This window comes from Scyliorhinus torazame, chromosome 14 (assembly GCF_047496885.1).
Source record: "Scyliorhinus torazame isolate Kashiwa2021f chromosome 14, sScyTor2.1, whole genome shotgun sequence".
Lineage (NCBI taxonomy): Eukaryota > Metazoa > Chordata > Chondrichthyes > Carcharhiniformes > Scyliorhinidae > Scyliorhinus > Scyliorhinus torazame.
The window spans coordinates 225,556,258-225,570,074 of NC_092720.1; the positions used below are offsets into that span (position 1 = coordinate 225,556,258).

The following is a 13,817-nucleotide window of genomic DNA, read 5'->3' on the forward strand; positions in this document are numbered from 1 at the left end:
CCGGGAGAGGGAGGAGGGGAATTGGAGTCTCCGGGAGAGGGAGGGGAGGACTTGGAGTCTCCGGGAGAGGGAGGAGGGGAATTGGAGTCTCCGGGAGAGGGAGGAGGTGAATTGGAGAGGGGAGGAATTGGAGTGTCTGGGAGAGGGAAGGGAGGAATTGGAGTGTCCGGGAGAGGGAGGGGAGGAATTGGAGTCTCCGGGAGAGGGAGGGGAGGAATTGGAGTCTCCGGGAGAGGGAGGAGGGGAATTGGAGACTCCGGGAGAGGGAGGGGAGGAATTGGAGTCTCCGGGAGAGGGAGGAGGCGAATTGGTGTCTCCGGGAGAGGGAGCGGAGGATTTGGAGTGTCTGGGAGAGGGAGGAGGTGAATTGGAGTCTCCGGGAGACGGAGGGGAGTAATTGGAGTCTCCGAGAGAGGGAGGAGGTGAAATGGAGTCTCTGGGAGCGGGAGGGGAGGAATTGGAGTCTCTTGGAGAGGGAGGGGAGGAATTGGAGTGTCCGGGAGAGGGAGGGGAGGAATTGGAGTCTCCGGGAGAGGGAGGAGGTGAATTGGAGTCTCTGGGAGAGGGAGGAGGTGAATTGGAATCTCTGGGAGAGGGAGGAGGTGAATTGGAATCTCCGGGAGAGGGAGGAGGGGAATTCGAGTCTCCGAGAGAGGGAGGAGGGGAATTGGAGTCTCAGGGAGAGGGAGGAGGCGAATTGGAGTCTCTGGGAGAGGGAGGGGAGGAATTGGAGTCTCCGGGAGAGGGAAAGGAGGATTTTGGTCTCCGGGAGAGGGAGGGGAGGAATTGGAGTCTCCGGCAGAGGGAGGAGGGGAATTAGAGTGTCCAGGACAGGGAGGAGGTGAATTAGAGTCTCCGGGAGAGGGAGGTTTGGAATTGGAGTGTCTGGGAGAGGGAGGGGAGGAATTGGCGTGTCCGGGAGAGGGAGGGGAGGAATTGGAGTCTCCGGGAGAGGGAGGGGAGGAATTGGAGTCTCCGGGAGAGGGAGGGGAGGAATTGGAGTCTCCGGGAGAGGGAGGAGGGGAATTGGAGACTCCGGGAGAGGGAGGGGAGGAATTGGAGTCTCCGGGAGAGGGAGGAGGCGAATTGGTGTCTCCGGGAGACGGAGGGGAGTAATTGGAGTCTCCGGGAGAGGGAGGAGGTGAAATGGAGTCTCTGGGAGAGGGAGAGGAGGAATTGGAGTCTCTGGGTGAGGGAGGGGAGGAATTGGAGTGTCCGGGAGAGGCAGGGGAGGAATTGGAGTGTCCGGGAGAGGGAGGGGAGGAATTGGAGTGTCCGGGAGAGGGAGGGGAGGAATTGGAGTCTCCGGGAGAAGGAGGAGGTGAATTGGAGTGTCCGGGAGAGGGAGGAGGTGAACTGGAGTCTCCGGGAGAGGGAGGGGAGGACTTGGAGTCTCCGGGAGAGGGAGGGGAGGAATTGGAGTCTCTGGGAGAGGGAGGGGAGGAATTGGAGTGTCCGGGAGAGGGAGGGGAGGAATTGGAGTCTCCGGGAGAGGGAGGAGGTGAATTGGAGTGTCCGGGAGAGGGAGGAGGGGAATTGGAGTCTCCGGGAGAGGGAGGTGAATTGGAGTGTCCGGGAGAGGAAGGAGGTGAACTGGAGTCTCCGGGAGAGGGAGGGGAGGACTTGGAGTCTCCGGGAGAGGGAGGGGAGGAATTGGAGTCTCCGGGAGAGGGAGGAGGGGAATTGGAGACTCCGGGAGAGGGAGGGGAGGAATTGGAGTCTCCGGGAGAGGGAGGAGGCGAATTGGTGTCTCCGGGAGAGGGAGCGGAGGATTTGGAGTGTCTGGGAGAGGGAGGAGGTGAATTGGAGTCTCCGGGAGACGGAGGGGAGTAATTGGAGTCTCCGGGAGAGGGAGGAGGTGAAATGGAGTCTCTGGGAGAGGGAGAGGAGGAATTGGAGTCTCTGGGAGAGGGAGGGGAGGAATTGGAGTGTCCGGGAGAGGGAGGGGAGGAATTGGAGTCTCCGGGAGAGGGAGGAGGTGAATTGGAGTGTCCGGGAGAGGGAGGAGGTGAACTGGAGTCTCCGGGAGAGGGAGGGGAGGACTTGGAGTCTCCGGGAGACGGAGGGGAGTAATTGGAGTCTCCGGGAGAGGGAGGAGGTGAAATGGAGGCTCTGGGAGAGGGAGGGGAGGAATTGGAGTCTCTGGGAGAGGGAGGGGAGGAATTGGAGTGTCCGGGAGAGGGAGGGGAGGAATTGGAGTCTCCGGGAGAGGGAGGAGGTGAATTGGAGTGTCCGGGAGAGGGAGGGGAGGAATTGGAGTCTCCGGGAGAGGGAGGAGGTGAATTGGAGTGTCCGGGAGAGGGAGGAGGTGAACTGGAGTGTCCGGGAGAGGGAGGGGAGGACTTGGAGTCTCCGGGAGAGGGAGGGGAGGACTTGGAGTCTCCGGGAGAGGGAGGGGAGGACTTGGAGTCTCCGGGAGAGGGAGGGGAGGACTTGGAGTCTCCGGGAGAGGGAGGAGTGGAATTGGAGTCTCTGGGAGAGGGAGGGGAGGTGAATTTAAGGTTCCGGGAGAGGTAAGTGGGGAATTGGAGTCTCTGGGAGAGGGAGGTGGAGAATTGGAGTCTCTGGGAGAGGGAGAAGGTGAATTGGAATCTCTGGGAGAGGGAGGAGGGGAATTGGAGTCTCCGGGAGAGGGAGGGGAGGAATTGGAGTGTCCGGGAGAGGGAGGTTTGGAATTGGAGACTCTGGGAGAGGGAGGTGGGGAATTGGAGTCTCTGGGAGAGGGAGGAGGGGAATTGGAGTCTCCGGGACAGGGAGGGGAGGAATTGGAGTGTCCGGGAGAGGGAAGGGAGGAATTGGAGTCTCTGGGAGAGGGATGGGAGGCATTGGAGTCTCCGGGAGAGGGAGGGGAGGCATTGGAGTCTCCGGGAGAGGGAGGGGAGGAATTGGAGTCTCCGGGAGAGGGAGGGGAGGAATTGGAGTCACCAGGAGAGGGAGGAGGGGAATTGGAGTCTCCGGGAGAGGGAGGAGGGGAATTGGCGTGTCCGGGAGAGGGAGGGGAGGAATTGGAGTCTCCGGGAGAGGGAGGGGAGGCATTGGAGTCTCCGGGAGAGGTAGGGGAGGCATTGGAGTCTCCGGGAGAGGGAAGATGGGAATTGGAGTCTCCGGGAGAGGGAGGAGGGGAATTGGAGTCTCCGGGAGTGGGAGGGGAGGAATTGGAGTGTCCGGAGAGGGAGGGGAGGAATTGGTGTCTCCGGGAGAGGGAGGAGGTGAATTGGAGTCTCCGGGAGACGGAGGGGAGGGATTGGAGTCTCCGGGAGAGGGAAGTGGGGAATTGGAGACTCTGGGAGAGGGAGGAGGTGAATTGGAGCCTCCGGGAGAGGGAGGAGGTGAATTGGAGTCTCAGGGAGAGGGAGGGGAGGAATTGGAGTCTCCGGGAGAGGGAGGGGAGGAATTGGAGTCTCCGGGAGATGGAGGGGAGGAATTAGAGTCTCCGGGAGATGGAGGGGAGGAATTAGAGTCTCCGGGAGAGGGAGGAGGGGAATTGGAGTCTCCGGGAGAGGGAGGAGGTGAATTGGAGAGGGGAGGAACTGGAGTGTCTGGGAGAGGGAGGGGAGGAATTGGCACGTCCGGGAGAGGGAGGGGAGGAATTGGAGTCTCCGGGAGAGGGAGGGGAGGAATTGGAGTCTCCGGGAGAAGGAGGGGAGGAATTGGAGTCTCCGGGAGAGGGAGGAGGGGAATTGGAGACTCCGGGAGAGGGAGGGGAGGAATTGGAGTCTCCGGGAGAGGGAGGAGGCGAATTGGTGTCTCCGGGAGAGGGAGCGGAGGATTTGGAGTGTCTGGGAGAGGGAGGAGGTGAATTGGAGTCTCCGGGAGACGGAGGGGAGTAATTGGAGTCTCCGGGAGAGGGAGGAGGTGAAATGGAGTCTCTGGGAGAGGGAGGGGAGGAATTGGAGTCTCTGGGAGAGGGAGGGGAGGAATTGGAGTCTCCGGGAGAGGGAGGAGGTGAATTGGAGTGTCCGGGAGAGGGAGGAGGTGAACTGGAGTCTCCGGGAGAGGGAGGGGAGGACTTGGAGTCTCCGGGAGAGGGAGGGGAGGAATTGGAGTCTCTGGGAGAGGGAGGGGAGGAATTGGAGTGTCCGGGAGAGGGAGGGGAGGAATTGGAGTCTCCGGGAGAGGGAGGAGGTGAATTGGAGTGTCCGGGAGAGGGAGGGGAGGAATTGGAGTCTCCGGGAGAGGGAGGAGGGGAATTGGAGTCTCCGGGAGAGGGAGGTGAATTGGAGTGTCCGGGAGAGGGAGGAGGTGAACTGGAGTCTCCGGGAGAGGGAGGGGAGGACTTGGAGTCTCCGGGAGAGGGAGGGGAGGACTTGGAGTCTCCGGGAGAGGGAGGAGTGGAATTGGAGTCTCTGGGAGAGGGAAGTGGGGAATTGGAGTCTCTGGGAGAGGGAGGTGGAGAATTGGAGTCTCTGGGAGAGGGAGGAGGTGAATTGGAATCTCTGGGAGAGGGAGGGGGGGTGAATTTAAGGTTCCGGGAGAGGGAAGTGGGGAATTGGAGTCTCCGGGAGAGGGAGGGGAGGAATTGGAGTGTCCGGGAGAGGGAGGTTTGGAATTGGAGTCTCTGGGAGAGGGAGGTGGGGAATTGGAGTCTCTGGGAGAGGGAGGAGGGGAATTGGAGTCTCCGGGACAGGGAGGGGAGGAATTGGTGTGTCCGGGAGAGGGAAGGGAGGAATTGGAGTCTCCGGGTGAGGGAGGGGAGGCATTGGAGTCTCCGGGAGAGGGAGTGGAGGAATTGGAGTCTCCGGGAGAGGGAGGGGAGGAATTGGAGTCACCGGGAGAGGGAGGAGGGGAATTGGAGTCTCCGGGAGAGGGAGGAGGGGAATTGGAGTGTCCGGAGAGGGAGGGGAGGAATTGGTGTCTCCGGGAGAGGGAGGAGGTGAATTGGAGTCTCCGGGAGACGGAGGGGAGGGATTGGAGTCTCCGGGAGAGGGAAGTGGGGAATTGGAGACTCTGGGAGAGGGAGGAGGTGAATTGGAGCCTCCGGGAGAGGGAGGAGGTGAATTGGAGTCTCCGGGAGAGGGAGGAGGTGAATTGGAGTCTCCGGGAGAGGGAGGGGAGGAATTGGAGTCTCTGGGAGAGGGAGGGGAGGAATTGGAGTGTCCGGGAGAGGGAGGGGAGGAATTGGAGTCTCCGGGAGAGGGAGGGGAGGAATTGGAGTCTCCGGGAGATGGAGGGGAGGAATTAGAGTCTCCGGGAGAGGGAGGTTTGGAATTGGAGTCTCTGGGAGAGGGAGGTGGGGAATTGGAGTCTCTGGGAGAGGGAGGAGGGGAACTCGAGTCTCCGGAAGTGGGAGGGGAGGAATTCGAGTCTCCGGGAGAGGGAGGAGCAGAATTGGAATCTCCGGGAGAGTGAGGAGGCGAATTGGTGTCTCCGAGAGAGGGAGTGGAGGAATTGGAGTCTCCGGGGCAGGGAGGAGGGGAATTGGAGTCTCCGGGAGAGGGAGGTTTGGAATTGGAGTCTCTGGGAGAGGGAGGTGGGGAATTGGAGTCTCTGGGAGAGGGAGGAGGGGAATTGGAGTCTCCGGGACAGGGAGGAGGGGAATTGGAGTCTCCGGGACAGGGAGGAGGGGAATTGGAGTCCCGGGACAGGGAGGGGAGGAATTGGAGTGTCCGGGAGAGGGAAGGGAGGAATTGGAGTCTCCGGGAGAGGGAGGGGAGGCATTGGAGTCTCCGGGAGAGGGAGGGGTGGAATTGGAGTCTCCGGGAGAGGGAGGGGAGGAATTGGAGTCTCCGGGAGAGGGACGTTTGGAATTGGAGTATCCAGGAGAGGGAGGAGGGGAATTGCAATCTCTGGGAGAGGGAGGAGGTGAATTGGAATCTCCGGGAGAGGGAGGAGGTGAATTGGAATCTCCGGGAGAGGGAGGAGGGGAATTGGAGTCTCCGGGAGAGGGAGGGGAGGAATTGGAGTCTCCGGGAGAGGGAGGAGGGGAATTGGAGTCTCCGGGAGAGGGAGGGGAGGAATTGGAGTGTCTGGGAGAGGGAGGTTTGGAATTGGAGTCTCTGGGAGAGGGAGGTGGGGAATTGGAGTCTCCGGGAGAGGGAGGAGGGGAATTGGAGTCTCCGGGAGAGGGAGGAGGGGAATTGGAGTCTCCGGGAGAGGGAGGAGGCGAATTGGAGTCTCTGGGAGAGGGAGGGGAGGAATTGGAGTCTCTGGGAGAGGGAGGAGGGGAATTGGAGTCTCTGGGAGAGGGAGGAGGCGAATTGGAGTCTCTGGGAGAGGGAGGTGGGGAATTGGGGTCTCCGGGAGAGGGAGGTGGGGTATTGGAGTCTCTGGGAGAGGGAGGGGAGGAATTGGAGTCTCCGGGAGAGGGAGGGGAGGAATTGGAGTCTCCAGGAGAGGGAGGAGGTGAATTGGAGTCTCCGGGAGAAGGAGGAGAGGAATTGGAGTCTCCGGAACATGAGCAGAGTGGGTTCCTGTCCTCATGGATATCCCTCTCTGGTAGTGACCCTCCTCCTGGCAGTGACACCCCCTCTGGCAGTGACCCTGTCCCCCTGGCAGTGCTCCCCTGGCAGTTTGCCCTCTGGCAGTGCCCCTTCTGGAAGTGCAACCCCTGGAAGTGCAACCCCTGGAAGTGCGCCCTCTGGCAGTGCGCCCTCTGGCAGTGCAACCCCTGGCAGTGCCCCATCTGGCAGTGCTTCCACTGTCAGTGCGCCCTCCAGCAGTGTACCCTCCAGCAGTGCCCCATCTCGCGGTGCGCCCTCTGGCAGTGCCCCTCCCTCTGGCAGTGCCCCTCCCTCTGGCAGTGCCCCTCCCTCTGGCAGTGCCCCTCCCTCTGGCAGTGCCCCTCCCTCTGGCAGTGCCCCTCCCTCTGGCAGTGCCCCTCCCTCTGGCAGTGACTCACCCTCTGGCAGTGACTCACCCTCTGGCAGTGACCCTCCCTTTGGCAGTGACCCTCTGACAGTGCACCCTCTGACAGTGCACCCTCTGACAGTGCACCCTCTGCCACAGTGCTCCCTCTGCCACAGTGCTCCCTCTGCCACAGTGCTCCCTCTGCCACAGTGCTCCCTCTGCCACAGTGCTCCCTCTGGCAGTTCTCCCTCTGGCAGTTCTCCCTCTGGCAGTTCTCCCTCTGGCAGTTCTCCCTCTGGCAGTTCTCCCTCTGGCAGTTCTCCCTCTGGCAGTTCTCCCTCTGGCAGTTCTCCCTTTGGCAGTTCTCCCTTTGGCAGTTCTCCCTCTGTCACAGTGCTCTCTCTGGCAGTGACCCTATGACAGTTCTCCCTCTGAGAGTGCTCCCTGACAGTGACCCTCTGGCAGTGCGCCCTCTGGCAGTGCGCCCTCTGGCAGTGCGCCCTCTGGCAGTGCGCCCTCTGGCAGTGCGCCCTCTGGCAGTGCGCCCTCTGGCAGTGCGCCCTCTGGCAGTGCGCCCTCTGGCAGTGCGCCCTCTGGCAGTGCGCCCTCTGGCAGTGCGCCCTCTGGCAGTGCGCCCTCTGGCAGTGCGCCCTCTGGCAGTGACCCCTCTGGCAGTGACCCCTCTGGCAGTGACCCCTCTGGCAGTGCCCCTCTGGCAGTGCCCCTCCCTCTTACAGTGACCCTCCCGATGGCAATGCTCCCTCTGGCAGTGCGCCCTCTGGCAGTGCTCCCTCTGGCAGTGACCCCTCTGGCAGTGCCCCTCCCTCTTACAGTGACCCTCCCGATGGCAATGCTCCCTCTGGCAGTGATGCCTCTGGCAGTGACCCTCTGACAGTGCTCCCTCTGCCACAGTGCTCCCTCTGCCACAGTGCTCCATCTGCCACAGTGCTCCCTCTGCCACAGTGCTCCCTCTGGCACTGATCCACTGACACTGATACTCTGGCAGTTCTCCCTCTGGGTGTGCTTCCTCTGGCGGTGCTCCCTCTGGCAGTGACCCTCCCTCTGGCACAGCGCTCCCTCCAGAACAGTGCCCCCTCCGGCACAGTGCCCCCTCTGGCACAGTGCCCCCTCTGGCACAGTGCCCCCTCTGGCACAGTGCCCCCTCTGGCACAGTGCCCCCTCTGGCACAGTGCCCCCTCTGGCACAGTGCCCCCTCTGGCACAGTGCCCCCTCTGGCACAGTGCCCCCTCTGGCACAGTGCCCCCTCTGGCACAGTGCCCCCTCTGGCACAGTGCCCCCTCTGGCACAGTGCCCCCTCTGGCACAGTGCCCCCTCTGGCACAGTGCCCCCTCTGGCACAGTGCCCCCTCTGGCACAGTGCCCCCTCTGGCACAGTGGTTACCCTGGCACAGTGCTCCCCCTGGCTCAATGCTCCCCCTGTCACAGTGCTCCCCTGGCACAGTGCTTACCCTGGCATAGTGCTTACCCTGACACAGTGCTCCCTCTGGCACAGTGTTCCCCCTGGCACAGTACTTACCCTGGCACAGTGCTTACCCAGGCACAGTGCTCCCTCTGGCACAGTGTTTAGCCAGACACAGTGCTCCGTCTGGAACAGTGTTTACCCTGGCACAGTGCTCCCTCTGGCACAGTGCTCACCCTGGTACAGTGCTCCCTCTGGCACAGTGCTCCCACTGGCACAGTGCTCCCACTGGCACAGTGCTCCCTCTGGCACAGTGCTCCCTCTGGTACAGTGCTCCCTCTGGTACAGTGCTCCCTCTGGCACAGTGCTTACCCTGGCACAGTGCTTACCCTGGTACAGTGCTTACCCTGGTACAGTGCTTACCCTGGCACAGTGCTCCCTCTGGCACAGTGCTCCCTCTGGAACAGTGCTTACCCTGGTACAGTGCTTACCCTGGTACAGTGCTTACCCTGGTACAGTGCTCCCTCTGGCACAGTGCTTACCCTGGTCCAGTGCTTACCCTGGTACAGTGCTTACCCTGATACAGTGCTTACCCTGGCACAGTGCTCCCTCTGGTACAGTGCTCCCTCTGGCACAGTGCTTACCCTGGTACAGTGCTCCCTCTGGCAAAGTGCTTACCCTGGCACAGTGCTCCCTCTGGCACAGTGCTCCCTCTGGAACAGTGCTTACCCTGGTACAGTGCTCCCTCTGGCACAGTGCTTATCCTGGCACAGTGCTTACCCTGGCACAGTGCTTACCCTGGCACAATGCTTACCCTGACACAATGCTTACCCTGGCACAATGCTCACTCTGGCACAGCGCTTACCCTGGTACAGTGCTCCCTCTGGCACAGTGCTTACCCTGGCACAGTGCTTACCCTGGCAAAGTGCTTACCCTGGCAAAGTGCTTACCCTGGCAAAGTGCTTACCCTGGTACAGTGCTCCCTCTGGCACAGTGCTCCCTCTGGCACAGTGCTCCCTCTGGCACAGTGCTCCCTCTGGCACAGTGCTCCCTCTGGCACAGTGCTCCCTCTGGCACAGTGCTCCCTCTGGCACAGTGCTCCCTCTGGCACAGTGCTCCCTCTGGCACAGTGCTCCCTCTGGCACAGTGCTTACCCTGGTACAGTGCTCCCTCTGGCACAGTGCTTACCCTGGTACAGTGCTCCCTCTGGCACAGTGCTTACCCTGGCACAGTGCTCCCTCTGGCACAGTGCTCCCTCTGGTACAGTGCTCCCTCTGGCACAGTGCTTACCCTGGCACAGTGCTTACCCTGGCACAGTGCTTACCCTGGTACAGTGCTTACCCTGGCACAGTGCTCCCTCTGGCACAGTGCTCCCTCTGGCACAGTGCTCCCTCTGGCACAGTGCTCCCTCTGGCACAGTGCTCCCTCTGGCACAGTGCATACCCTGGTACAGTGCTTACCCTGGTACTGTGCTCCCTCTGGCACAGTGCTTACCCTGGCACAGTGCTTACCCTGGCACAGTGCTCCCTCTGGCACAGTGCTCCCTCTGGCACAGTGCTCCCTCTGGCACAGTGCTCCCTCTGGCACAGTGCTTACCCTGGCACAGTGCTTACCCTGGCACAGTGCTTACCCAGGTACAGTGCTCCCCTGGCACAGTGCTCCCCTGGCACAGTGCTCCCCCTGGCACGGTGCTCCCTCTGGCACAGTGCTCCCCCTGGCACAGTGCTCCCCCTGGCACAGTGCTCCCTCTGGCACAGTGCTCCCTCTGGCACAGTGCTCCCTCTGGCACAGTGCTCCCTCTGGCACAGTGCTCCCTCTGGCACAGTGCTCCCTCTGGCACAGTGCTCCCTCTGGCACAGTGCTTACCCTGGCACAGTGCTGACCCTGGCACAGTGCTCCCCCTGGTACAGTGCTTACCCTGGCACAGCGCTTACCCTGGCACAGTGCTTACCCTGGCACAGTGCTCCCTCTGGTACAGTGCTCCCTCTGGTACAGAGCTTACCCTGGTACAGTGCTCCCTCTGGCACAGTGCTTACCCTGGCACAGTGCTCCCTCTGGTACAGTGCTCCCTCTGGCAGAGTGCTCCCTCTGGCAGAGTGCTCCCTCTGGCACAGTGCTCCCTCTGGCACATGGCTCCCTCTGGCACAGTGCTCCCTCTGGCACAGTGCTCCCTCTGGCACAGTGCTCCCTCTGGCACAGTGCTGACCCTGGCACAGTGCTCCCTCTGGTACAGTGCTTACCCTGGTACAGTGCTTACCCTGGTACAGTGCTCCCTCTGGTACAGTGCTCCCTCTGGTACAGTGCTTACCCTGGTACAGTGCTTACCCTGGTACAGTGCTCCCTCTGGTACAGTGCTCCCTCTGGTACAGTGCTCCCTCTGGTACAGTGCTCCCTCTGGTACAGTGCTTAACCTGGCACAGTGCTCCCTCTGGCACAGTGCTCCCTCTGGTACAGTGCTTACCCTGGCACAGTGCTTACCCTGGTACAGTGCTCCCTCTGGTACAGTGCTTACCCTGGCACAGTGCTTACCCTGGTACAGTGCTTACCCTGGTACAGTGTTTACTCTGGTACAGTGCTTACCCTGGCACAGTGCTCCCTCTGGTACAGTGCTTACCCTGGTACAGTGCTTCCCCTGGTACAGTACTTCCCCTGGTACAGTGCTTACCCTGGCACAGTGCTCCATCTGGTACAGTGCTTACCCTGGCACAGTGCTCCCTCTGGTACAGTGCTTACCCTGGTACAGTGCTTACCCTGGCACAGTGCTTACCCTGGCACAGTGCTTACCCTGGTACAGTGCTTACCCTGGTACAGTGCTTACCCTGGTACAGTGCTCCCTCTGGTACAGTGCTTACCCTGCCACAGTGCTTACCCTGGCACAGTTCTTACCCTGGTACAGTGCTTACCCTGGTACAGTGCTTACCCTGGCACAGTGCTTACCCTGGCACAGTGCTTACCCTGGCACAGTGCTCCCTCTGGTACAGTGCTCCCTCTGGTACAGTGCTTACCCTGGTACAGTGCTTACCCCGGTACAGTGCTTACCCTGGTACAGTGTTTACCCTGGCACAGTGCTTACCCTGGCACAGTGCTTACCCTGGTACAGTGCCCCCTCTGGTACAGTGCTCCCTCTGGTACAGTGCTTACTCTGACACAGTGCTTACCCTGGCACAGTGCTTACTCTGGCACAGTGTTTACACTGGCACAGTGCTTACCCTGGTACAGTGCTTACCCTGGTACAGTGCTCCCCCTGGTACAGTGCTTACCCTGGTACAGTGCTTACCCTGGTACAGAGCTTACCCTGGCACAGTGCTCACCCTGGTACAGTGCTCACCCTGGTACAGTGCTTACCCTGGCACAGTGCTTACCCTGGCACAGTGCTTACCCTGGCACAGTGCTTACCCTGGCACAGTGCTCCCTCTGGTACAGTGCTTACCCTGGCACAGTGCTTACCCTGGTACAGTGCTTAATCTGGTACAGTGCTTACCCTGGTACAGTGCTTACCCTGGCACAGTGCTTACGCTGGTACAGTGCTTACCCTGGTACAGTGCTGACCCTGGTACAGTGCTGACCCTGGTACAGTGCTCCCCCTGGTACAGTGCTTACCCTGGCACAGTGCTTACCCTGGTACAGTGCTTACCCTGACACAGTGCTGACCCTGGCACAGTGCTTACCCTGGTACAGTGCTCCCCCTGGTACAGTGCTTACCCTGGCACAGTGCTTACCCTGGTACAGTGCTTACCCTGACACAGTGCTTACCCTGGCACAGTGCTTACCCTGGCACAGTGCTTACCCTGGTACAGTGCTTACCCTGGCACAGCGCTTACCCTGGCACAGTGCTTACCCTGGCACAGTGCTTACCCTGGCACAGTGCTTACCCTGACACAGTGCTTACCCTGACACAGTGCTTACCCTGGCACAGTGCTTACCCTGGTACAGTGCTTACCCTGGCACAGTGCTTACCGTGGCACAGTGCTTACCCTGGCACAGTGCTTACCCTGGCACAGTGCTTACCCTGGTACAGTGCTTACCCTGATACAGTGCTTACCCTGACACAGTGCTTACCCTGGCACAGTGCTTACCCTGGTACAGTGCTTACCCTGGCACAGTGCTTACCCTGGTACAGTGCTTACCCTGGCACAGTGCTTACCCTGGCACAGTGCTTACCCTGGTACAGTGCTCCCTCTGGTACAGTGCTCACCCTGGTACAGTGCTCACCCTGGTACAGTGTTTACCCTGGCACAGTGCTTACCCTGGTACAGTGCTCCCTCTGGTACAGTGCTTACCCTGGTACAGTGCTCCCTCTGGTACAGTGCTTACCCTGGTACAGTGTTTACCCTGGCACAGTGCTTACCCTGGTACAGTGCTTACCCTGGCACAGTGCTCACCCTGGTACAGTGCTTACCCTGGCACAGTGCTTACCCTGGTACAGTGCTTACCCTGACACAGTGCTTACCCTGGCACAGTGCTTACCCTTGTACAGTGCTTACCCTGGCACAGTGCTCACCCTGGTACAGTGCTCACCCTGGTACAGTGCTTACCCTGGTACAGTGCTTACCCTGGTACAGTGCTTACCCTGGCACAGTGCTTACCCTGGCACAGTGCTCCCTCTGGCACAGTGCTTACCCTGGTACAGTGCTTACCCTGGCACAGTGCTTACCCTGGTACAGTGCTTACCCTGGCACAGTGCTTACCCTGGTACAGTGCTCCCTCTGGTACAGTGCTCCCTCTGGTACAGTGCTTACCCTGGCACAGTGCTTACCCTGGCACAGTGCTCACGCTGGCACAGTGCTCACCCTGGTACAGTGCTCACCCTGGCACAGTGCTCACCCTGGCACAGTGCTCACCCTGGTACAGTGCTCACCCTGGCACAGTGCTCACCCTGGCACAGTGCTCACCCTGGCACAGTGCTTACCCTGGTACAGTGCTTACCCTGGTACACTGCTTACCCTGGCACACTGCTTACCCTGGCACAGTGCTTACCCTGGCACAGTGCTTACCCTGGTACAGTGCTCCCTCTGGTACAGTGCTTACCCTGACACAGTGCTTACCCTGGTACAGTGCTTACCCTGGTACAGTGCTTACCCTGGCACAGTGCTTACCCTGGTACAGTGCTTACCCTGGCACAGTGAGGTGATGAGCAGGCTCAATCTCAGCCACATTGCTGCCTCAGGGCCGGGCCGCTCCCACAGGCCCAACCGGAAGCAGAGCGGCTGCAGCCGTCTCCCAGGCAACGGCCCGGCCCCGCCCACTGACCACGGCCCCGCCCCGCCCCCTCACTGTCCCCGCCCCCTCACTGTCCCCGCTCCTTCACTGTCCCCGCCCACTCATTGTCCCCGCCCCCTCTCTGACCCCGCCCCCTCACTGTCCCCGCTCAATCACTGTCCCCGCCCACTCACTGTCCCCGCCCCCTCACTGACCCCGCCCCTCACTGACCCCGCCCCCTCACTGACCCCGCTCCCTCACTGTCCCCGCCCCCTCACTGACCCCGCCCCCTCATTGTCCCCGCTCCCTCACTGTCCCCGCCCCCTCACTGACCCCGCCCCCTCACTGTCCCCGCCCCCTCACTGTCCCCGCTCCCTCACTGTCCCCGCTCCCTCACTGTCCACGCCCCCTCA

At 61.1% G+C, this 13,817-nt stretch overlaps 1 protein-coding gene across 6 annotated transcripts in view; it reads right to left on the reverse strand.

Moving 5' to 3' along the window:
- LOC140390589 (uncharacterized) overlaps positions 1-13,443 on the reverse strand; it is a 149,741-nt gene extending 136,298 nt beyond the window's left edge. For 5 of the 6 annotated variants that reach the window (XM_072475801.1, XM_072475798.1, XM_072475799.1 and 2 more), the window contains exon 1: positions 13,319-13,443. In XM_072475801.1, the coding sequence (XP_072331902.1) occupies positions 13,319-13,361 (43 nt within the window). In that variant the 5' untranslated portion in view covers positions 13,362-13,443. Of the gene's footprint in view, positions 1-13,301 lie in introns of all 6 variants that reach the window. The other variant, XM_072475800.1, reaches the window with a different exon arrangement.
- Positions 13,444-13,817: the final 374 nt, after the last annotated feature.